This window comes from Molothrus ater, chromosome 18, assembly GCF_012460135.2.
Source record: "Molothrus ater isolate BHLD 08-10-18 breed brown headed cowbird chromosome 18, BPBGC_Mater_1.1, whole genome shotgun sequence".
Lineage (NCBI taxonomy): Eukaryota > Metazoa > Chordata > Aves > Passeriformes > Icteridae > Molothrus > Molothrus ater.
Window position 1 is genome coordinate 1,616,102 of NC_050495.2, and position 26,047 is coordinate 1,642,148.

The 26,047-nt window shown below is 43.9% G+C and overlaps 1 protein-coding gene across 1 annotated transcript in view; it reads right to left on the minus strand.

Moving 5' to 3' along the window:
• The window catches only part of LOC118693081 (transmembrane protein 132B-like), a 221,872-nt gene that overhangs the window by 57,010 nt on the left and 138,815 nt on the right, over positions 1-26,047 (minus strand). The window contains exon 4 of the mRNA XM_054516802.1: positions 16,543-16,729. Within this exon, the coding sequence (XP_054372777.1) occupies positions 16,543-16,729 (187 nt within the window). The remainder of the gene's footprint in view (positions 1-16,542; positions 16,730-26,047) is intronic.

A 26,047-nucleotide genomic window follows, 5' to 3' on the forward strand; every position in this document is an offset into this window, starting at 1 on the left:
TATATTGTCCAATGGCACTGGCATTCAGCTCCCTGCCCACCAGTCACACTCTCTCAAACGTGGCACTTCAGTGCTGCTTTTCTTCCTCCTGGTTAATGAAGGCAGTTGTGCAAGTTCTTGTTGATTTAGTTTGGGATTTTTCTCCCAGCAGCATTGCAATTAATTCTGGTGCACAGACCCAATGCAATCTGACAAGAGCTATTATGGAGAACAAGCTGGAATAAAACTGCACCTGCATTTCTTCCTAAAGACGCGTGGTGACAGGGGTGGAAGAGAAGAGGAGGGGTCCTGGCCAGGTAAAGTGAGACAACAGGGACAGAGCCAGCCTGGGACAGGCTGAGCAGGAGCAGCAGCTCCCTCCTCTGCAGCAGCACTTCTGCTCTGCTGTCCTTTGCTTTTTCTCCTTTCTTGGACAGGAATCCCAAAGCAGAGTTTCAGTCTAAGAAGCCTCACTCCAGCGTGCACTGCTATTCAGTCCAGAGGGGAATAAACCTATAATCTGGGAAAATCAAGGCAGAGGAAAGGAGTGCAGACTCTGTTAAGCATTAGCTGTGTGGAGCTGCTCTAGTCTGTATTTCACCAACTTTTGTCACAGCTCTTCCCACTTATTCTGCACGGTCTCTTGGGGTAAACAAAACCCTGCATTTGACTGAAAAAACATTGACATGAAAGGTGCACTGGGATATGATACATAAAGATTTTGCTATTTTTACATGTGCAGTGATATTTAGAAAGGTTGGGAATGATGTTTAGATCTTATTTATTTCTGGTCAAATGGATTGCCAGAGGATTTTTCTGACAGTGGCTGTTTACAATTCTGTGGCAGTGAATAGTATGCAGAAAATGCGCGAGGTCCTGGGGTTTCATTCACAAAATGCTGCACAGTGAATTCACCTGAGGTGGGAGCTGTGGCCTTTTTGTGAGTGTGTGATTTCCAGAGCACAACACCCTGAGAACACAGCTCTCTCCAGGGCAGAGTCTCACTGCAGATGGTTTGGGCATTACAACAACCACACTTGTTAATTTTACATCGTGTCCTCGGCTCTGCTGCACCAGGGAAGGGGGGCAATGTGTGACTCCAGCTGCTCCAAGGGAAGCCCCCATTTATCTCTCCAAGAGCCAGAGTCACTTTAAGGAGAGTTTTTCCCTCAAAGTGTTCTGACAGGCGTTTCACCAATGACTAAAACTTTACATTCAATATTTTGTTCACGTGCCCACAAGGAACAGTACAAACATGATTATACATTGAAAATAAACCCACAATGATTAATTGAGTAGATTAACCTCCAGAACACTTGGACAGCTGTTTCAACATGCTGTCTTTGAGGGCAATATGCTGAAGCAGCTGTTCTTACACATAAGGTAAAATTGTCCGCTTTGTTTTGCAATGTGAACACTCAAGGCCTGTTCTGTGTCTTGGTGACTTTAACTCACACCTGGAGCATTGCCAGGGCTCTGGATAACTTGCATACATCCCTTTTTTTCCCCCACCTTATTAGCAGCTTCAACAATGTCAACTCCTTCGTTCAGCAATATGCTCAAAAGCAGAGTCAAGTGGATTTCTGTCACAGACATATTTTATGAAAAACCCTTTTGTCAGGATCTTTTCTCCTGAGAAGCTGGGAAACTTCAGCTTCTCCATGTTTTGCTGCTTTGGAATGTGATTTGGAGAATTGTTTACCCAGCATGTGAAATTGTTTTTACTTGATGAGCAATGACAGCCACCTGTGTCGAGGCTGTGAGCAGTCACAAAATTTTATTATCATTCCATTCCTTTCTATTCCTTTCAAGCCTTCTGATGAAATCCTTTCTTCTATTCTTTTAGTATAGTTTTAATATATCATTTTCTTTTAATATCATATATATCATAAAATAATAAATCAGCCTCCTGAAACATGGAGTCAAGATTCTCATCTCTTCCCTTGTCCTGGGACCCTCAAACACCACCACGGATTTCTGTCATCTTTACACAGGATCCTCACTCACAGGCGACTCCCTGCAGCAAGATCCTCCCTGAGTGCATGAATGAATTGGATTATTTTTGCATGTGGTTTTACAATAGCACAAGTGTTCCTTGAATGGAAAGCATGTCCTGGTCCATGGAGCTTTCTCTCCTTGTTTCCAAGGCAACTCAATACACAGACACATGCAAACACACGTGCGTGCTATTAATGCTCCTTCTGGATGGGGAAATATCTTCATTTATCAATGGAACACTCAACAGCTTCTGGAGGAGTGAAAGACTCAGACAAACTTCTCACAGAGGAACTCACAGCAGGAAAACATTCAAGAAACTCTTCCCTTTGAGTACACTAGGACCACACGTTTTGGAAAGTTTTTGCATCAAGATCTCCTCCAGCCACATGAACGCAAAACCCTGAGCCCACCTTGCCTTGTCCTTGTGCTACAGTCAGGCTTTCAGTCAAGCTCTTCCAAAAGAAGGAAATAACCTTGGAGCTTGGCTGGCACATTCATGCCCTGGGTTCCCTCCCATGAATAAGAAGCTGACAGAAATGGTGGCACTTTGTGCTCCAGAGAGGTTCTGCAGCCCGGCCAGAGCTGAGCTGCAGGAGCTGCTCCTGACACTGCACCAGGGCTGAACCTGCTCCACGCTTCCAAATGAAACTCATTTCAGAACTAGTGAGCTCTGGGCACATAAATGATTTGTCATGCTCAGCACTCCGTGCTAAATCACATTTATAGCCTCTAATTCTCAATTGTAATCCTCTTTGGGATTGGCTTAATTGTTCTGCTTTTAAGAGCTGGGGGTCAGGTACAGGCACTGAGTGCTGAGAGAGAACTGCACAGTCTGTGTCTGGCTGATTCTGCTGCTTATCTGAGCAGGGAGATGTCACAAAGAAGGGAGGCAGCTGAACTGGCAAGAGGTGCTTTCAAAGAAAGCACTCGAACCGTTGTTGGTTCATTGGTGTTTCCATCTTTCTGATTTCCCCCCTGGCATATGAAAGGCCTGATGGTTGCTGTCCCTGCCTGGGAGGTTGGACTCGTCATTCCCACTCTGCTTTGTGGGGTTTCAGAGCACATCAGGCCTTGAATCAGAGCTGGCTCTTGCCTGTCTAAATACCCCATTAATGACAACAGAATCTGCTCTGTCCTCAGGGGTCATGTCCAAAATAAAACCCACGGGCACAGCACACCTCAGGGAAATTCTGCAATACCAAATCCCAAGGCAGTGTAAGCTCAGGGCAAGGCAAGCTCAGGCAAAGGGTCCTACCCAGATCTCCTTATACCAGCTATGGATTTGAAGGGACATAAATGTGATTTACCTCCAAGCTTAAGAGCCAGCAATTGTGCTGCAATGGGACGCTGCTTATACTGAATTCAGTTTAGGCTGGGGTTGATTTAGAAACAGCTGGCTGTGATTTATGGTGTAGGGAATGCAGTAGAATTCCATTAACATCAGCAGAACACCTTTGCATTTCACTGGGGAACCTGGACCTCTTTTCCATATGTGAATACAGGATGTTCCTCCTCCTTTGCATAAGTATTTGAAGCTGTACTTTATGCAGCTCTACTCTGGATAAAGATTCGGGTTTATGTCATCTCCTGTTTGTAAATAAATTTTTAAAAAGAGGAAAATCTTCAGCGGATGCTATGAGAAATCCCTGACTTCCATGGGAGCTCCACCATCCTGTACTAAGAAAACAGTTTATGAACCCAACTCCCTCAATTCATACACGCCCTAACTTTTCAACATTGCTCCTATTAACTTGCACACCATGTAGCCTTAATGATTTTAGGTTAGATTCATACTACATGCTTCTATTTATAAATGGTTTATAAGGGAGACTAATCAATATTTAATAGACATTTTAAGTGTGCAGCAGACACGAGCAGCATGTGTTAGAGAAGGTCAAAGGCACATCAATAGCAGGGTTAGAAACACTTGCAAGCTCTGACTTGCAAATAACCCCCTGGGCCAACAGGATTCTGTAACAATATTAATAGCAATTATCCAATTAGTAACAGTTTCATTAATAAGTGAGTCTTTGTGAACTATTTTAAATGTAATGCAGTCACACAAGGAAGCAGCTCCTGTGTGAGAGGTGACCTATTCCATCACAAGCACTAGGGAGAAATCCATGGGTTAGGGTTTAAATGCCACCCTTCTCCCACAAGCCTGAACTAACACTGGAACATTCCAGTGCAAACACCATTACAGTGTTATTCTGGGATTTGGGCATTTTATCATACACCCTTAGGGTTAAACTCTGCTTTAAGACACATAAATTCAAATCTCCCAGGAGCCTGGAGCTGCTTGCTGTGCGTATCTGTGCGTGTAGGAGGCCACAACTTTGCCTTTTTATTTACAGAACCATTAATTAAATTACTGCAATTAAATACCAAATCAAATTGCATTAAGATAACATTAAGCACACAGGAAGTCAGAATCAGAGCTGGTATTAGGGTTAATGGGAGCTCTACGTGGATAGGTTTTAATGTCTATAAGCCAGATCCCAGAGGATGCAGCTGACATGCACAAAACCAACTTGATGCAAATATTCTTTCACAATGTCCTAGTTTTTGCATCATTTCCAATTGCTTGTGTGGGTTTCCTGCTATTTTCCTCTTCAGGCAAGTCACCTGAAGGGAGATGGAAGAGCTTTGTAAATGACAGCTTCTGATCAACTCAGAGCAGCTGAGCCACAAAATTCCCAACTCCCAATTAGTCCACAGGGCACAAACTGCATTAACAAATCCACCTGAAATTATGATTCCTCTACTTTCATTTTAATCTCTTTTCTAATTAACTGAAACAGTAATAGAAATTTCTGGGAAAAAAAAAAATAAAACTAGAAGTCAAGGGAATCTAAATCCCAGTTTTCTGCACTGTCACACCTGCAGGAGTGAGCAGCAGCTCCACTCAGCAAATCCCAGCACGGGAAGATTCCTCCCTGCAGAGGTCCTGGGAAACACAGGGAAAGCCCCAAAATGCTGATTTTTTGCCACAGCAACGGAGTGGGAGGACCCACTCTGCAGCAAACTGCCCCTGAGTGCAACCCCAGCCCTCCTCAAGGAGCCAAACCTGCTGCTGGAAAATCATCACTGAAATGGAAAATGTTCCTGCAGCAGGCCCCTTGTAGATTCTTGCTGTCTTCTGAACTTAATGGTTTTCTTGAGAGTTTTACAGCAGAATTAAAATAATAATAATAAAAAAAGTGATGTTTGCTTATGCACTGATCAAACTAGCACAGAACTCTGTGTGCCTGTATTTTCAACTGGAAAAAAAAACAACATTGAGGAGATTCAATATTTATGTAATGTTTTATGGAAGTTCAATAGAAAAATCCAATATAATTTCCCAATTAAAATCACCTGCTAGTTGACTTACATCCATTACTATTATCTCAAGCCACTGTATACTGAACCTATTCACACAATAGTGTTATGTGAACATGCATAGGTTAAAAATTAGTAATTACTGTCTAGACAATTCACTGTTAGCTATAGTTGAGTGAATATAATGAATAATTTATTTGATTAATTTTGCATTCCTTTTCCTCTTTGCAAATTGATCATGACCATGGAAAACTTGAAAATGTACTCATTTATCAGAGTTATTTTCTGTGAATAATTCTTAGCCTGAACATTCTTTCACAAAACAAACTATTCTTACTTGTGGACTGAAATTCACATTATGGGGTAGAAACTACAGAGACCACTGGGATTGTTGTTCCTTTTTGCTTAAGCAGATCATCATGGAAAGAGCAGCAATGCTAAAGTGCTTTTACAGAGAACTCAAACAGTTTGATGCTCATTTTGTTGTGTAAGCTACATAAGAAAGAGAACTTATGCCACTGATAAGCAATAGCTAATACTTGATTTTAAACTACAGATGAAGAGGGAAGTCCATCCTTACTGTGAGTTTGAAAGCCCACAAGGAAAGAGGGAAAATAAGAAATATGTGAGCTGGGGAGCCCTGGAGGAAGGGTTTCACTGTCCAGCACAGCTCACAGGGCTGGAGGCTGCTTGGACAGAAACTGCTGGGCCCTAAAACCAGGCAATGCCACAGGTAAATATTTCTGATTTCTGTGGGCAGAGGTGGGTTTGGGCTGGGATTCCAGAGACTCCACACCCATTCCAGCTCCCTGTTCTGACATGGAATTTAACAGTGAGGTTTTCCCTTTGAAATTTGCTCTTCATTAGGCGAGCTTCAAAACGGAGACTGAAACAATGAGGGGCTTTGAGTCTGCACAGATCAAATGCGTTCTGACATCCACACACTCAGGATAAATGACACCCTAATGAGACACCCAGATCAAATGCTCTGTTTGCCACTCCAGTCCCCAGCAATGAGGAGCACATCAAGGCTGTTAACCCGTTCCTGGCACTGCAGGCTCTAAATGGCCCCACATTTTCTGTCTATCACCCTCAATCCTCATGGCTCCTCCTCTTTTGCAGGGCCAAGCCAACACCACAGGAATGATCTTGCTCCTGACCACGAGGAAACAAGAGGAGGAGGAAGGGGGCTGAATGAAGTTTGATTTTGGGGTTATAATTTCTATCTTTTCCCTTCCGCTATTTACCACAACCTTCCAGGGACCCAGCACAAGCAGCAACAGCAAACGCTGGCTGTGATCAGTGTGTCAGGGCAAGGAATTGAGGCGGGAAGGAATTGAGAAGGGCAGGAGTTAGGAGAGAAAGAAATGAGGATAGCAGGAATTGGGAGAGCAGGAATTGAGGAGAGCAGGAGTTTGGACAGCAGGAATTAGGAGAGGAGGAATTGAGAAGGGCAGGTTTGGGTTCTCCCCCAAGCACAGCAGCCTCACCAACCCTGCTCTCATGGCACTGAGGTTTGGGCAGGGACATTCCCAGCTGGAATGCTCAGAGTTGTTGCCGTCCCCATGCATTTACCAGCCCAGAAGCCCAAGGTCCCAGAGATGATGCAGGACTCTGTCAGCCCCTCCCTGTCCTTGTTCCCACATTCCTGTGATGCCAACATCCCACCCCTTGACACTCTCTGGATCTGTTCCTTCCCTCCAGCCACAGCAGTGGATTTATGATAGATAAATAAATGAATGTATTTATTCCCTGTGAACCCCTGGAATTTGCAGTGCCTGCTCTCCCTGCCCTCCCCACAGGGCCCTCCTCTGCCTCCGATGGGTTTTGGAAGAGCTCACCAAAAAGTGCCAACAGCACAAACTGCACCTCCCAGCCTCACAGGAGGCAGGGCTGGGAGCTGCTAATTCCCCAACTTCAGCACTGGGCAATGCAGAATATTCCAAAGCTGTCCCAAAGCTCCAGGCTGGAGTTTCCTGATCATATTAATAAAGCTGCAGTTTAGCATTTTCAGTAAAGCTGAGGCACCTTTGGAAGAAATTTCTTCACACAAAATAGCTGCTTATAGGCTGCATTACAACTTCCAAAGCTCTTGGATTGCTGCTCTGCTCCATCTTTATGCTGCTGTTGAAATTTAATTTAAAAAATAGAAATTACATGAAAAATAATTCCTGAGCCTAACTGTATTGGGCCCATGTAAATCAGAAATAACTACACTGAGGTCAGTGACAGCTTTGCCCAGGAGTTGTGCAGAACACAAATGACTGTTTAAAAAGGAAAGCTCTCACTGCAGCCTGTACATAAGAAATATTGTATTATATATACATATATACACACAATACAAAGTTAATTTATGCAGAAAGGACTCATCTTGCTGTACAATTAATAAATGCAGGCTGACTACTAAATATTCCTAATAATGCTTCCTCTCCAGCTCAAAAACAAACATCATTTTGTTCATGTGTGTCCATTATATTCACGTGCTGATTTAATTAACAGTAATTTCAGTATCTCGGAGATTTCTTCTCTGTTTAACAAATGATGCCCTTTTGCTGAGGGCTTGGGTTCAAACTACTGACCAGTCAGCTGTGGATCAAGTCTAGAATGCTAATTGGCAGTAAAACCAGAGTGAGCACTGGTTAACCTAACCCTAACCCTAACCCTAACTGGAAAAACTTACAGATGAGCCAAATTATTGGGGAATTGTTAAGGAACATAAAGAATTCTTTAGGCAGACACAGTGAAAGCTTTGCAGCTCCCTCCAGCAGGGTGGAGGGTCCCGGTGGTGCTCAGAGCCCCTGAGGCAGGCTCAGCTCATCCCTCTGGCCACCAGCCCTCAGGAGGGTCCTCCCTGTGCCCTCACTCTGCCCTGCAGGAGCTGCCACCACCCCTGATCCTCTCCATCAGAAAATTGAACTCCCATCAGAAAATCTGACATTAAAGGAAGCAAACCTAACTGAGCAGAGGGGTCCCAGCTCAGCAGGAGCCACCTCTCAGTATTTCCTCTGCACATTTCTTATTGGAAACACTTATTCTAACAAGCATTTAGTGCCTGAGCAGCCTGGAGAGGATTCTCTAAGAATGGTAAGTGTCCACATGGATCGGAGAGCCCTGGGCTCATTCTGGTGCGGGAATGCTGCTGTCCTCCTGCCCTTGGTGCATGGGCAGCACATCACCTCTTCCACACTCAGCTTTGTTTGGAAACCCCCAAAGCGGCCCAAAGGTGCTCCAGATCCCCATCAATCAATCCCAAACCAGAGAATCTTTCCAAAACAGGGCTGTGAGGTGCAGAGCTGAGGCACCATCCCTCTGGTCTCCAGGAAGGGCTCAGTGCACAGGGCAGGGCAGGAGAAGGGTCTGTGCCAGGGGATTCATCCCAGCAGCAGCCACAGCTCTGGGTGAAAGCAGGGAGCAGGAAAATGTGGTGCTGGGAGCAGGAGGGGAGGAGAAAATCCCACTCTGGGCATGGGATTTTGTACATGCATGCAAAGTACAACACAAAGGCACTGTTAAAAAGGAACTGCAAAGCCAAAGGTCAATGGGATTTCAAGTAAGAAATATGCATTAAGTGCAATGGATAAACACACAGGGGACAATTTTGCACATGAATGCATTTAACCAACTTCTGAGAGACACAGAAATCATCTGGGTTTGCTAGAAATGACTGATCCTGCCCTGGATTTTTTATACTTGAGAATGAAGTGGGTTTGGTTTTTACACCCAACCCCAGAGCAAGCCAAGGAAAATCCCCTTTGTCTGTCCCCAGGTGATCATAAATCAGCTCCAAAACTGCATTTTACAGCAAGGCCAGAGAGCAACAGCAAGGCCAGGCTCAGGAGACCCCAGCCATGCCTTGGGGATGGTTTGTGGGACCAGCAGAGGGTTCCCAGGGCACAGAAAATCCACCCCTGCCCCATCCCTGTGTGGGGAATGCTCTGAGGACAAACATGGGACAGGAGAAGCCAGCATTTACCCAGCTGACAATATTGGGCAAATCTCTGTCATGTGGGGAGATTCAGAGTGAATTCCAAGAGGTGGATTGGTGGGAAATGCTGCCTGGCTCCCAAAGGATCTGGAGCAGTTGGCATCAGCCTTCTCTGCATGTTCATTCATATTTTGGACTCTGATTGGAACGAGTATCAGCAAGTGTATCAAATTTCATGAAAGCAAATTGTTGGTTCACAGTGGAATAACATGGTGCTTTACTCAAGCACGAGGATGAAAACCTCACATAATCTCCAGCTATTGTCATCCAGTGTTTATCACCCAACACAGTAGAATACAATTCTTATCTTTGATGGATGTGGCACACAATAGATGTTTTCTTGAGTGCATCATAAATATTAATAGTATTCACAGAGCTTCTTAAAATTTGTCATGTCACACTGCTTTCATGGAAACACTCAAAATGCCATTATTTTTGGCCCACCAATAGGAAATTTTCCTTTAGTTTCCTTCTTTTTCGCTCTCAAAATTAAATGATAGAGGATGTTTAACTGAGCAGAGGAAAAAAAGGGATAATGGTTCACATTGAGCCATTCCAAAACCTACTTCAGATGCCCAGAATTAGACTGAAAGAGGAAAAAATGTGATAGCCTTTGGAAAACACAGTCCAGTTAAAAATGAAACACTTGAGGAAATTGAAGAGATTTGTCTGGAATTTCATTTTTGGAAGAACACTGAGGAAGAATGCTGACATGACCAAAATGTTCCTATCTGCCATATTCAGAATGGGACATTTTCACTTCAGGAAAAAAAAAAAAAAAAAAAAAAAGGGCATTTTTTCCTCCCAAAATAGAATATTTGTACATTATTGTGTCTATCCTGGGCTGCCTCCAGGGCAGTGTGGGCAGCAGGTCCAGGGGGATGATTCTGCCTCTCTGCTCTGGTGAGATGCCACATGGAGAGCTGCATCCAGCTCTGGGACCAGCAGCAAAAGGAGCTGGGGCTGCTGCAGGGCTGGGGCCAGGGGGGAGAGCTGGGGCTGCTCACCTGGAGAGGAGAAGCTCCAGGGTGTCACAGACATGGAAAATCCTTTGTTGGGATTTTTTTCTCCTGAGAAGCCTCAGAGGACAAGAAAGACAATGGTTATCTGCTGCTGTGGAATGCAACAGGTGCATCTGGGATTGGGCTCATGTGATTGTTTCTAATTAACGGCCAATCACAGCCCAGCTGGCTCAGACTCTCTGAGAGTCACAAGATTTTGTTATCATTCCTTTCTATTCCTTTCAAGCCTTCTGAAGAGATCCTTTCTTCTATTCTTTTAATGTAGTTTTAGTGTATCATTTACTTTGAATATAATATATATCATTAAATAATAAATCAGCCTTCTGGAACATGGAGTCCAGATTCTCACCTCTCCCCTCATCCTGGGACCCCTGTGAGCACCAGCACAGTCAGGGAGAGCTCAGACCCTGCCAGGGCCTGGAGGGGCTCCAGGAGAGCTGCAGAGGGACTGGGGACAGGGGCTGGAGGGACAGGAGCCAGGGAATGGCTCCCAGTGCCAGAGGGCAGGGATGGGTGGGATATTGGGAACTGGGAATTCCTGGCTGGGATGGGATTCCCAGAGCAGCTGGGGCTGCCCCTGGATCCCTGGCAGTGCCCAAGGCCAGGCTGGACACTCTCCCTCCCTCCTGGGACAGTGGGAGGTGTCCCTGCCATGGCAGGGCTGGGGTTTGGGGTCCCCTCCAACCCAACCATTCTCTGATTCTGTGATTTCATTGAATTGAATCAAACCCCTCAGCTCTGCACAGAAATCCATTTTTCTGCGGTTGAACAGCTGTGATCACTAAAATGCCTTTTCAGGGTGTCTGATGACAATGCCAGCTGAAATGCCCTGGCCTTGCCCAGTCCAAGCCCATGAGGACATTCCTCACATCTGCTCCCACACATTTCCCTCCCAGGGTGTTTCAGAGTCAAAGCCTTCCCCTGATCAAACTTAATAAACCTTCAGTGCTTTGTGTTTTGGTTGATGCGTTCCAAGAAATCTTTTTAAATTTCATCTTTCTCCATAAAATTCACCCTGTGGTTTTAGGAGCAGCCTGACAAAACAAAACCATTTCATTCTCTATGACAATTAATTTGGAGATGGTAATAATTGCACAAGATCTTATCTCTGCTGCAGAGACATAAAACACTTGCTATGGGCATGGGAAATAAAGTAATACAAAAGAAGAATCTCTTTTTTTCCTATTCTGTACTCTCTCCACAGTAGTTAATTTGCTCTGAGTATAAAATCAATCCTTCCAATGTGGGACTTTAGGAAAGCTCAAGGCTTCAATCCTGCTGCCATTAATCAGTGTTAAAATTCACACTGAAATCTGTGATCTGGGAGCCACAGATTCCAGTTCTGTTTTAAAACAAAGTTGATAATTCCTAATATTTCTGGGATGAAGATCCACTCTAGACTGAACTTACATTTAATTTTTTTTTTAATGAAATGGTGAATGTTGGGAAGGAGAAAATCCCACTCTGGGCAGGTTCCTTTGCATGCAAAGTACAACACAAAGGCACTGTTAAAAAGGAACTGCAAAGCCAAAGGTCAATGGGATTTCAAGTAAGAAATATGCATTAAGTGCAATGGATAAACACACAGGGGACAATTTTGCACATGAATGCATTTAACCAACTTCTGAGAGATACAGAAATCATCTGGGTTTGCTAGAAATGACTGATCCTGCCCTGGATTTTTTATACTTGAGAATGAAGTGGGTTTGGTTTTTACACCCAACCCCAGAGCAAGCCAAGGAAAAGCTGCTCAAGACTGACATTTTCTGGTTTAGTCTGAGGTGCTGCTTTCTAAGCCTGGGTCACCTTCCACCTTGCACTGAGTGTGCTCCTTTAACTCCTGAATATAAATTCCATTAGCAAACCATGATTTCTGTAGGAAAAATAAATTCTTTGAAGTTTTTTTTTTCAAACAAATGAGCCAAGTGTTGCCCTCAGCAATCCCATTTCAGTCTGAGTCACAGAAATGGGCACTTTTAGGACATTTTTTTCTGGGTGTTCTTGTCTGGCAGCAACCAGCAATGCAATTATCCAAGCTCCATTTAAAGAAACCTCACCAGAGCAGGCACAGCCATGTGTGTAAGGGACTCACAGCCTCAGGAAACCTTTACTCCACCAACAGCTCCCGTTTTGGGGGAGGAAACAAACGTCCTGAAGACATAGTTCAGATACTTGTAGAAAACAGAGAAATGTTCGAGGCTGAGGGGCACAGAGGCCTGGGGAAGTATTGATTGCTGCATTTGAAAACTGCTTTGGAGCAATGCCAGTCTGGGACTCACAATTCCATTCCTACAGACAGGATTTGCAGCATGGACCTCTGAAAGAGCAGGGCTGCCAGGCACAGACCAAGCCATCCCTTTCCCTAGATAAGAAGACAATGCCAGGTATTTTTCTATTATTAAATCTATTGTTCCTCAAGCCTTCAGCCCCAGCTGGAGCCTTCTTACATAAACCAGTTAAGATACATCTCTTCAGTGTCTAATTCTTTACTTTAACCAAGTTCTGGTTGCCTAGAAACTCTTTAAAAGACCTGGATTTTAATTTTTTCTCTTTTTCTTTATATTTTTGCCAACTGTTAGTTAGGTAACAGATTAATCAAATCACAGGTGTCTGTGACAGAAACCTGGGTGACAGACTGAAAGCTGGGGCAGTGTTTGTTTCCTGCACCCCAGGAGTGCCAGACTCCACTGATGACCTTGCTACCACCAGCTTTCCACAGCTATGGAAATTGCAGATGATGTCTGCTTAGATCAAGAGCAATAACTGAGAATTACAGAATGATATCATCACTGGACAGAGCAGATTTATCTGTGCTATCAGTTTCTGTAATTAGCAGGACATGCACTTCCACTTTGCAGGATTATTATATCACATTTTTACATTAAGATAAATCAAGCTGTCTAGTTCAGATCTAACTTTAGAATGTTCTGCTGGACCTTCTGGATGCTGAAACACACCTTCTGCTGCATCAGACACCAACCAGATTCACAGCTCCCAGCCTATGTCAGTGCCATAAACATTTCTAAATAATCACCTGCTGTGTTTGGAGTCAGCAATGGGAATTAACAGCAGAAGAGAGAATAGCAGACTTGTCCCCTGATATTCAGCAGCACAACAAACAGAGGCACCAAAAAGAGCTCTGGCTGTGGTTTCCTCACCCTGATCTGTTCTTCTGCTGTGTTTGAGGGGAATGGATCACCTTTACTGCGGGGATGTGAGTTCCACGTCTTCATCTGGGCACCAAATGTTGGAAGAACCAATTTAATGAACCCACAGAATCCACAGAATCACTGGATTGGCAGAGACCTTCAAGATCAAGCCCAACCCAGCCCCAACCCCTCAACCAAACCCTGGCCCCCAGTGCCACATCCAGGCTCTGTTAAACACACCCAGGGATGGTCACTGCATCCTCCCCAGGCAGAACATTCCAGAACTTTATCCCCCTTTCTGTAAAAAAAAAAATCTTCCTAATATCCAACCTGTATTTCCCTCGGTGCATCCCTGCATTTTTAGCTGAATTAAAGCCTAAACAAAACAAGAGTTTAGGTGACAAAATAGCATTTACAGTCTTCCAAGCCACTCAACCCTGCTGTCACTTGTTCTTAAAGGTACAAATTCTACCTCTTTTCTAACCAAAATAGTTTTTAGAGATAATAAGCAAGAGCTTTGCAAGATTAAGTGTTTCAAAAGTATCTTTAAGAATATAAAAAGGGACTTAGAAGTCATTCAGAAACAGGTAAAACTAAATAAGAGTGACTTCATTTCCATTTCATTTTCTATTCTCATCAAGTTTAGTTTATTCAGGTCTGATTAATTCACGTCTACAAAGAGCTCCAAAAATATAAAACACTACATAAATACCAAATAATAATAGAGTACTGAAGGAAAAGCTAATTTGTTAATTTGCATGGAGTTTTAAGAATTAGCATTCATTTATTGATTTATTTCCCCTGTGCAAGCAGGCCCATCCAATCCCTTTTAGCTTTTTTAGTAGAAAATACTTTGGCAGCAACGGATGAAGGGCAAAAGTTCATGAGGAAGGAAGTAAAAAAGGGTGGGTGCTTCTGAGGGAAATGCTGCAACACCCAGACTCTCTGGCTGTTTCTCTGGTTTTACACCCCAATTTCCCCACTGAAATCCTTGTTCATGTGCAAAGCCCTGATATTAAAAAGTCCATCATGCCCCCAACAGAGCTCAAAGGCTCCTCCTGGAAAAGGTGCCTCTGATTTTACCAGGAGATATTTGCATTTTTTATTTTAAAACATCAGCTTCAAGCTTCCTGCGCTCATACACCTTAACCTGCTGGACACCTCCATCTTCAGGAGGTATTTTGTCCTTTCCGTGCAACTCAAACCAGGCCTTTTATTAAATCTTTTATTAAATTGGTACTTTGCAGCTCACTGGACTATTTGGCTCTTTTGGGGGAAAGCAGAGCAGCAAACAGCCCGGTTGTTTGGTTTAGCAATGAAGCTTCCCACACATGCAAAGCTAATTTATTTCAGTGGAAATGTCCCCACTAATGACACCAGCTACCCTCAGAGCCCAGCCTGGCACTGCCATTCACACAGAGAGGACAAGGGCTCCACAGGAGCCATTCCCATGCACCAGGCCAATAACCCACCAACGGCAAAGGATTTTCACAAAAGGCCCAAATGGTTTCCAAGGAGCCATTACGGCACACCAGGTAAATAAAATATTATTGGAATGGATTTTTTTTTGCATTTAAATCACTTGCAGCAGGTGCATAGGAAGCAGCTCATAATAAAAAGGCTCCCATTCCTGGAATACTAACGAGGATCAACGGAAACATTCAGCAAAAGGGAGCAGGGAAAGGTTCTTGCCATGGCAAGGGGAACAATTCCCATAAAAACATTCAGGAAAAGGGGGCAGGAACAGGTTCTCACCATGGCAAGAGGAATGATTTCCATAAAAATAGGGATCAGCAGCAGGTCCTTACCATGGCAAAGGGAACAATTCCCACAAAAACATTCAGGAAAGGGAGCAGGGGCAGGTCCTTACCATGGCAAGGGAACGATTCCCACGAAAACATTCAGGAAAGGGAGCGGGGCAGATTCTTGCCATGGCAAAGGAACGATTCCCATAAAAATAGGGAGCAGGGGCAGGTCCTTACCATGGCAAGAGGAATGATTCCTATAACAACACTCAGAAAAGGGACCGGCAGCAGGTTCTTACCATGGCAAGAGGAACAATTCCTATAAAAATAGGGACCAGCAGCAGGTCCTTACCATGGCAAAGGGAACAATTCCCACAAAATCATTCAGAAAAGGGAGCAGGGGCAGGTCCTTACTATGACAAAGGGAATGATTCCCACAAAATCATTCAGGAAAGGGACCAGCAGCGGGTTCTTACCATGGCAAAGGGAGCAATTCCCATAAAACCACTCAGAAAAGGGAGCAGCAGCGGGTCCTTACCATGGCAAAGGGAGCAATTCCCATAAAAACACTCAGAAAAGGGAGCAGCAGGTCCTTACCATGGCAAGGGGAACAAATCCCATAAAAGCACCAGAAAAGGGGGCAGCAGCGGGTCCTTACCATGGCAAGAGGAACAATTCCCATAAAACCACCCAGAAAAGGGGGCAGCAGCGGGTCCTTACCATGGCAAGAGGAACAAATCCCATAAAACCACTCAGAAAAGGGACCAGCAGCAGGTCCTTACCATGGCAAGGGGAACAATTACTACAAAACCGTTCAGAAAAGAGACCAGCAGCAGCGGGTCCTTACCATGGCAAGAGGAACAAATCCCATAAAAGCACCCAGAAAACGGGGCAGGGGCAGGTTCTTACCATGGCAAGAGGAACAAATCCCATAACAACACTCAGAAAAGGGAGCAGGGGCAGGTCCTTACCATGGCAAGGGGAACAATTCCTACAAAACCGTTCAGAAAAGAGACCAGCAGCAGGTTCTTACCATGGCAAGAGGAACAATTCCCATAAAACCACCCAGAAAAGGGGGCAGCAATGGGTCCTTACCATGGCAAGAGGAACAATTCCCATAACAACACTCAGAAAAGGGAGCAGCAGCAGGTCCTTACCATGGCAAGAGGAACAAATCCCATAAAAGCACCCAGAAAAGGGACCAGCAGCGGGTCCTTACCATGGCAAGAGGAACAAACCCCATAACAACACCCAGAAAAAGGGGCAGCAGCGGGTCCTTACCATGGCAAGAGGAACAATTCCCATAAAACCACCCAGAAAAGGGACCAGCAGCGGGTCCTTACCATGGCAAGGGGAACAATGCCCACGAACATGGTGCGGCTGACGAAGATCTCGGACACCACGAGCTCGCTGACGGAGTCGTCCCGCGGGTACTCCACCTGCCAGGTGATCTGCTGCGCCCCTGCCAGGCTGCTGCCGTTGTCAATCTCGAAATCCATCTGCAGGATCTCGTAGGAGGTCATGTTTGCTCTGGAAAACAAGGTAAATTCCCAGCATCATCACCGGGGCGTTGATGGCAGAGTGGATTTTCATTGCTCTTTCCTACTCGCCAGAAGATCTGCCGTTAAATTCATATTAAATTCAGCGTCTCAGACTTGAGACACTGACAGATCCTTAAATAAAACTGCACATGGGCAACTGCAGAACTTTCTAAGGTGAAAATTCATCTTTTAGTTTCCTGAAACGGAAACATTTTTTCCATTAAACTCAGGCATTCATTCTCCATAATCACAATGAACTTACAGAATAAGCCACAAACCCTCGGAAAAGCAGTGCACAGAAGTTGCTAAATTATTTAATACAACATTATTATAATTTTGATGCTGCAAAACAACAGAATACTTGGCCATTCCTCATGTTCTACCAGAAATGAGCTCTTGTGGAGGGAAAAAAAGTCTTTCAAACCCAAACTGGTCTTTATCTCAGTGAAAAAATGGATTTGCAGAAATTATACATGACAATAAATGAGGGGTAGATTATCCCTATTTTGAATTCATGACAACATTCTCCTCGTCAGTGGTGCAGACTTGTAATTATATGGCAATCGTATATTTCTCATCTGGAAATAAAAGTTTAAAAGTAAAGAAATGGATGTAAATGCACAGCAGTCAGAAATGAATTTAAGAATTACTTCTGCTTCCTTTCTCAACAACAACTCTTATCACTTTCCTCAGGTCCAAAGCTATGTAAATATTAATAATTAATCCTCAGGTTAGAAAAACAGATCTTGTTTTTGTGTTACAGAGAAGCAAACAGACACCAAGCTTTAACCAGCAGCACTCAGAGCACCCACAGCAGGGATCTGCTTAGAAAACAGACCTTTGCTCATCCAAACTTCCCCACAAACTGAGTAGTTTTACAAATCATGCAAAGTTTACACACAAATATTTACAAAGAACACAAGTTCCAGACTCCCAGACAGACCCCGCAGTGTGGAGACCTGGTGGAGGTCACAGCCATGGAGAGGGGATGGAAAGGCTCTGACTGCAGAGCCAGCTGCTTCTTCTGCTGGAGAAACGCCTGATTTTACCAATACTGCTCGAGTTTTGGGGTAAAATCTGAATTTTCTGTATGTCAGGCCAATGGGACATTCATGGTCTGTGTGTCCCTCCCCAAAGCAGCCATTCCAGGAGCTGTGCTCACAGTTTTGGCTGCTGCTGCAGACAACAGAGACTTAAAACATCCTTTTGCTCTCCCCAAATGCACAGAGGCAGAATCTGGGTTTGCCATATGTTTCTGAAGGAGAATTGTAAAGGGGGAAAAAAATCTGAGCAGGAATTATTGATTTTCGTGTTTTCTTTCTGACAACAAACAACCTAAACATATGCTTCAATGCCTGGAGGAGAAATATTTTCCATGCTGACAGAAGATAATATCCACCTCCAGGCAAAACTAGAAGATATTAAGGCATCTTTCGTGTGGCCAAGCAGGCAACCAGCAAAAACCTTTTAAGATAAATTTTATTACATAATAATAGGGATGTAATTAAACCATTTCTGTTAAAAACATAAACTGAACTTCATTGTTTTCTGTGTATCACCTCCAGCAGTTTGTTTTATCTAAATTGCATACAATTAATATGCTCACAACACACAACTAAAATTCAGATATGAGCTTTGCACTAACTATGGATTTAGATATTGGGCCTGTTAAGGTTTGTTTAGGTCTGCAATTTCACTTCAGCCTGTTCAGGCCAATAGTTTCCACTCCCAAAACCACACAGGAGTGGTTTCAAATTGAGAACAAAACCACCAGTGGAGGATTTGGGTACAGAGAGACTAATTAAATAATAGGTTAGTCTGCAATGACAAATCCAATCCATGGGTCCCACTGACTGGCATTTCTTTGAGTTCAGCCCACAACACCTTCAATTATTCCTCTCCTGGTTTTCCTTTTACACATCCAAAAAGAAACCACAACAGGGGGGTTGTATCTTATACATAAACCTTGCTCAGATGCAGCTACATTAGCAGGTGAATTCAAACAAAACTGCATTAACAGGTGAATTAAAACAAAGCTACGTGAACAGCTGAATTAAAACAAAGCTGCATTAACAGCTGAATTCAAACAAAGCTACACTAACAGGTGAATTAAAAGAAAACTAGATTAACAGGTGTATTCAAACAAGACTGCATTAACAGATGAATCAGAACAAAGCTGTCCTCCGTCCCAGGTCTCAGTCCTGGTTCCAAAGAGAATCCTTAGCACCATTTGGAAAAACAACTCCAAATGTTTGTCAGAGGTTTTCTGCTTTGTCTCAGTAGCCAATTAAGTAGCATGACACATGAATATTGATTAAAGAAGGTTCCACTTCCCTCTTGGGCTTAAGCTGCAAGAGATGGCCTTGAACCACCTTTCACCTGCAGAGCCTCCCCTGAGTGCCCAGCTTTGGCAAACCAGGATTCAGCTTTCTGCACTCTATTCCCCAGCAGGTGAATGAATTTCCTCTAAAATTATGGGGTTTGTCCTCTTTGGAGCTTGAGCCTTGGAGCAATGCCAGGACTGTGGTATCTGGGACACCGAGCACCCCACGGATGAATTCACCCTCTTTGTTCTAAGCTTCTTCCCAGGTTACAGCTGTAACAAACTCATGATAAAACCTGAAAAGTGAATTTCTCTCATGTTCAGACTAGTGCTCACCTACTGGCTGCTTCATCTCTTATCCTATAGAGGTTTCCTGCTGGAAAGGCTGGTATTACATTCATAATTCCTGCAATTTATTAACCATCCTCTGCAATACCGTGTGGGAGACCACTGCCTTTTTCTACTGAAATTGATGGAGGTTGCTAAAGTAAAACCAGAGATAAATTAAGCCATAATCAAGACCTCAAATGTCAGCATTTACTTATGTCAGCTCCATTAGCTGATAAATTCCCATCCCAACACCTGCATTTCAATTTCTCTCTTGGCTGTGCAGCACACCACTGAAAGGCTTTTTAAAAGCAGGGGTTCCCCCCCTGCCAGGGCAAACCTTCAGCTTTTGGTCTGGTTGGGAACTGAGGGCAGAACCTTGCTCTGGGTGGCCACTGTCCACCTGCCTGGTGGAGACAAAATGCCACCAGTGGGAAAATGCACAGGCAGAGAAGACAAGGACTGTAACTCATGCTGTTATCAGCCATTAAATCCTGTTAAACCAAACTTTATCCTATCAAGATTTCCCAGCTTTTCCTGGAGACTTACTTCATTTTTCTCTTAAATAAGTTTGCACACTTGGGGAGAGTCTGATGGAATCCAAGGACTATAAATCACTTCTCCCTTCCAAATCTTTTCTTTCTTTTTAGTTAAATGTTTCTATTGTCCAGTGAAGTTTTCTCCAGGTTTAGGATTTTGCCAAACTCTAGTTTAGAGAAGGAATAAAAAATAAAAAGTCAAAATTACTTTTATAAAAAAAGATTATTTCCTGCAAGCACAAGGAAAAGACCTTATAATTTTAGGCAGCTGGCATGCTTGCTAATAAGTCCATTTCTATGGAAATGAGTTCATAACTATTAATTTTGCCTGCTCCTGATCTATTCTTGATGAGCCTTTCAAATTTAGAAAAGCGCTTCATGATTCTCTCAATTTGGTAATTACTAACTCCCTTTGATGAATCCAGCCCAGTGTTTCAGACATGAGACATTCATTACACATTTTTCTCTCTGGTGAGAGGAGAAAAAAAGAACCCCATGGGTCTTTTTGGATTTATTTCCTCTCACAAACTACTGTAAGTAGGTCCTCTTCTTCAAATGGTGATTTATAATCCTATTTGCGTACCTTCACAACCCTGCCTCTGCTGGGGGCTGGAAAAACGCCCAAATCCTTGGGATTTCTGCCCAATCTCCTGTTGTCTGCCCTCATACCTGTCTGGTGCATTTACAGCCCAGCCAAGCTTTGTCACACCCAGGCCCCATCCCACACCCAGTCTGCACTTTGAGCACAGAATGGCAAATCCATCCCAAAGGAAGCCAACTTTAGCCCCAAGCTCCAGAATAAAGCAGTTATCCCAATAAAGGAGTTATGCCAATAAAGCAGTTATCCCAATAAAGCAGTTATGCCAATAAAGGAGTTGTCCCAATAGAGGAGTTATCCCAATAAAGGAGTTATCCCAATAAAGCAGTTATGCCAATAAAGGAGTTATCCCAATAAAGCAGTTGTCCCAATAAAGCAGTTGTCCCAATAAAGGAGTTGTCCCAATTAAGGAGTTATCCCAATAAAGCAGTTGTCCCAATAAAGCAGTTGTCCCAATAAAGGAGTTATCCCAATAAAGGAGTTGTCCCAATAAAGGAGTTGTCCCAATAAAGCAGTTGTCCCAATAAAGCAGTTGTCCCAATAAAGCAGTTGTCCCAATAAAGGAGTTGTCCCAATAAAGCAGTTGTCCCAATAAAGGACAGGAAAGTGCTGCTCAGTCCCAGAGCTCTCCCCATAGACACGTCCACGTAAAGGAGCTGCAGTTTATTTTTACAAAATAACAGATCTCTGTGAGGGGCCAGCACAGCTCTCATGTGAGAGGTTTTAACCAGCAGCACGAAATCACCTGGCACTGAAATAACAATGAATTGACTTTGTCTGAGCCCAACATGAATTATTGAATTAATGGAATGATACTGTGACTGATATTAATGCGGCAGCAGCAGCACAACTGGTTTGTATTTACCTTAAATAAACAAAATTATTTGCTACTCAGAAAGATTAGCATTGCTAACCGAGCTGAAGGGGCTGCCCTGTGTGTTTGGGCAGGGAATGAGAGATGCAGGGGGGCATTTCTGGGCACTCTGCAGTGCCACACCAAGGCTCTGCTGGCTCCCACTCATGGGTCAGCAACAATTGAGCTGATAAAAGTCAGAGCCTTCTATTGCTGCACTTGGCTATTACAGGAAATCACAAGTTCCATTCACTCATAAAATAATGCTTTCAGTAAATGGCAATTTGTTTATGAGAGCCACAGCAGTGTAAACAACACCCTCCAAAATGGAGCAGACACGAGGTATTGGAAAAATTGAAAAATAATACATGTAAGGTATCACGTTGCTTGAGAGTCTTTCCAGGTTGATAATGGCCAATTCTTACTCTGACAAATTGTAACCAAATCCAATAAGAATTCAGTGACCTCACACTACCAAGGTACATTAGTTTATCAAATACTTGAGTGAAAAAGGTCTCGCTCCTTTGGTCTCGAGAGGATGAATTCTGTAAGTGTGGTTTACTGAAGAGCAAACACTCACAACAGGAGGCTTTTGGAGGTGCTCAAGACCCTCATTGCCTGCTGAAGTTAAATGAAGGGAACTCTCAGGGAACACCTCCAGATTAAAGGTCCTGACCTTCTGCCCCTGAGGAAATGAAGATCTGAGCAGTTTGAGATGAAGGAAATGAAAGCAAGGGCAGCGTGCAGCTTCTGAATGATGAAGATTTGAATATTAACCCTTCTGCCTTCCTGCCCAGGGCACCTGGGCTTACACACAGCTCTGACTGATCAAGGATGGCCAAGCCCAAGCCCTTTCCTCCCAGCACGAACAGCTCTGGTGAGGCTGGAAGGACACAGAGCTGCTCCCTAACACAGAACTTGCTTTGTTGTCCACATTTCCCCCTAACATTTTTTGGTGCCTGATCTGGGTTTTCTTTCACTGCCATAAAAATTCATGCTCTTCACAGAGGTGCGGGCAGAGAAAATGGCTACAGAGGATAAACCCAAGCTGCTAAGTCCATTAAGAATGTATGGATTGACACAGCATGTTTTAATAATCCAGTAAAAGCCATAAAAACAACAAGAAAATATTTTTGTTCAAAACACACCACCAAGACCAGGTATTATGATGTTATTTTGCTTAGCCAACATCTTCCCACAACTGAAAACAATAAATCTAGATAATGAGCAAACCTTTTAAGCTCTTCAGCTTCTCCACTGCCAATTCACAACTGTGCTGCTCACTAACAATGTGCAATAACTTCCACTTTATTTGATTTTATCAACATCATCATGACAACCCTGGAGACAACTGAGACAATTGCTTCAATTATTTTTATTTGCTTGCACCCTTGTGACAGTGCACAGAAATGCTTCTGGTAAAAGAGTCCTTAGATACTCTTTAAGTCAACCTTTAACAAAACAACTTTTAGGAGTGAACTTGGGATGGGGTAATTGGTGAGCTCCACTTGCTGGGCACTGGGAGCCCATTTGTACCTTTGTCATTACTCTCCCCTTTTGGAACGGCATGCAATCTTTTGGGGCTTAAAAAAGCATTTTGATTGCACTGGGATGTTTTTCTGACTACTATTTAGAACTTCTTTATTGCTGTGTTGTGTATTTCTTAAAATAAAGATTCTCTGTCAGGAGGAAGTCTTGTTGGGAAACAACAAACACATCCAGTGAGAAACTGGGGCCAGGCAAATATAGAGGGAGCTATTGTTGTTTAAAAAATAAGAATGATTTTATGATGAAAGACTCATGCTGAAACCTATCCAGTTAATAAATATCAACAGCCCAAATGGTGCTTATAATTTTTCTTCAACTATTGAGAAATCCTTACATTTTTACATGCCATAATCACATGGTCTATTTTCAACATTGCTGTGAAAGCAGCTGAAATACATCAAAAAAAGCAGAGATTAATTTTTAAATAACCAGTGACTGAAAATTAAAGATAATAAATTCAGTGGCACAGGAAGCTCTTTGCAGAGCAGGAACCCACATCCAAAGATCTCTGCAGACTCTCCAAAGGTCTTTACGAGACCCAGAGTGCAGCTTGGTCAGCCTTGGTCAAGCTGAAAACATTTCAGGGGAAACCCAGGGGAGGGTCAGGGGCATCCAGAGGCTCCATGAGACAGGAAACATTCCCAGGGAATCCCTGGTGGCACTGGGATGTCCACACTGCACCACTCAGGCACACACCTGAGTTTCCTGTCCCCTCTTAACCCAGCTCCAGCTGAGCGCAGCTTCATTCAGAGCCTGCCCTTCCCCAGGCAGGTCTGAAACGGGAGGCAGGCAAGGGTTTGATTTACCTGTGCCTGTCCCAGGTGCACTGTGAGCCTCAGGAGGAGGCATTCTCCTGAACAGGCACACTCAGCGAGGCTCTGGAGTTCTGTATTTACCAACATTCACAATTCCTCACCTTCCCAGACAGAGATGAGACCTGGGGGAAGTGACCTGGAGCCACCCTAACAGCTCAGCCCACACCTCCAGCAAGATTCCTTGCCATTTTAAACACTATTTCAACTATTTTAATGTGACATTGGCATCAGGTGATCAGACCTTTCTGTGTGCACCAATCCCACGAGAAAAGAAAATCCCTCCTAGAGCCAGGAGGAATCTCCTTGCTACCCAGTTGCTGTTTGGATTTCAGAATTACAATTGAGGCTGACAGCTGAATCTCCCTGGGGAGAAGAATCAGCCAGAGGGGATCTGGAGATGTAAATTCCCCAGGCAGGGAATTTCTGAATGGAAGCAGGAGCTGCAGCCTGTGACAGGAGCACCCCTGACTGCTGCAGGACGCAGGAACAGACAAATGGGACTCTCCCCATGAGCACTCACAAAGTCTCATTCAACTCTTAATTGAAAAAAATTAAAAACTTGGAATTTAATCCTTGGCTCAATGGCCAGACTGTGTAAATGACTAAATAACAGAATACCAAAGGGGAAATTAAAAACCAGCCCATATTTTTCTCCCTCCAGCTTGCTAATGCTGCACAGAACTCACAGGTCTGCTGTGATGCCACCTGCATTAAATAATTCAAGAAAAAAAAAATCAAAAGAGGGGCATGGCAAGAATTGTTTTATTCCTCCTACATTCTCTTCAGCTCCACACAAGTTTAAGCACCTAATGAACAAGACCTGGCTCTCCTTGAGTCCAGTGTACTCTTAGATGGAGAGGGAACGTGCAGGGTGTCCTGTGGCTGAGAAACAAATGTCCATGGCAGCATCCTCAAAGCAGTGAGGGCAGGGAGCAGGGCAGCCCATTAATATCAACAAAATGGGACCTCCTCTCTCCCCACCTCCCTGACAGACACATGGTGTGCCCAAAATTGGTTTATTTTAAAGGCTGATAATTGTGTTTTATAAAAGAGCTCAGCTCTTCCCCTCGCTGTTGGTACCCACGGAACAGACAGTAAAAACATGAAAGGGAAACTGGCAGAGAAACATCAGTTTGCCGTGTTTTAATTAATAAACAAGATTAATTTATCCAGCTGAGCAAACAGAGGGTGGCTCTGCATTCAGTGTAGGAACAGAAAGAGCCATCTGCAGCAAGTCTCTGAACCTCCACCCTTTGCTGTTTGAGCTGAAAGTCCTGATCTTCACACCAGAACTAAAAGCAAGAGATAAGCAAAGAGCTCCCATGTAAGTCATCCCATTAAAAGATCGTTTCTGTCCTAAAAATGAATCTAAATTTTCCTAGGCACGCAAAGGTAACTCCAAATAACAAACCACAGAGGGGTGGATTTAAAATTTTTCCATTTAAAAATCATTCCACGATTGTTTTTAATGGCACAAAAGTAAGGTCAGCACCACAGGCCCCCCATAACATCTCCAGGTCACCTTTCCAAAGGGCAGCCACGACCTTGGCACACTCCCAAGACAACCCAACCCATTCCCCAGCACTGACAGCTCAAGGTCACACCCCGGGCAAATGAGTGCAGGCACAAGTGAGGAAGAAGTGAGGTTAATTCACTCAGCCTCTGAAGAGGAATAATCAGAAAGGAAGGGGCAGAATTGTTGTTCCACCCAGCCTGTCCCACCCACTGCATGGTAAAAGCCAAAACATGATCCCAAAACTTCATTTAAAGGAATTTCCTCAGCAATGAAGCCTTCAACAACCTGAGATGGGGTGGGCAGAGGGTCCAAGCTGGGCAGACACCTGCACATCCCACCAAGGACAATTCCATCCCTCCTGCCCTCCTCAGGGAGGCTGAGCAATGACCCAAAGTGGCAAAATGACCCAAAATCCCCAGTGACAGAAATGCTGCTGTGATGGATGGGGTGTTCCATGGACTCCCTTTTCACCCACTGTAACAGTCACACAATCTGGGCATGGCTCTGCTTTTTCATTTTCCTTGCTACTATCAAAAATTTCACCCAAGCAAAAATACCAGCTGTCACAAAGCACAAAGAGACAGATGAAAGGGTTTCTAGAAAAAGAAGGCAGGCTCCTGTAAGTGCTGCAATTCATGTTAACTACATAAAATATCCCCAACATCACAGGGTTAATGCCAAGCAGAATGTACAAAACCATTCTCCTGCTATTCCTCTCTTTCCTGAGTCTCTTCAGGATTTCATCATCTCCTCCCTTCTCCCGCCCCCTCCCAACTCCCTTCCTCCCC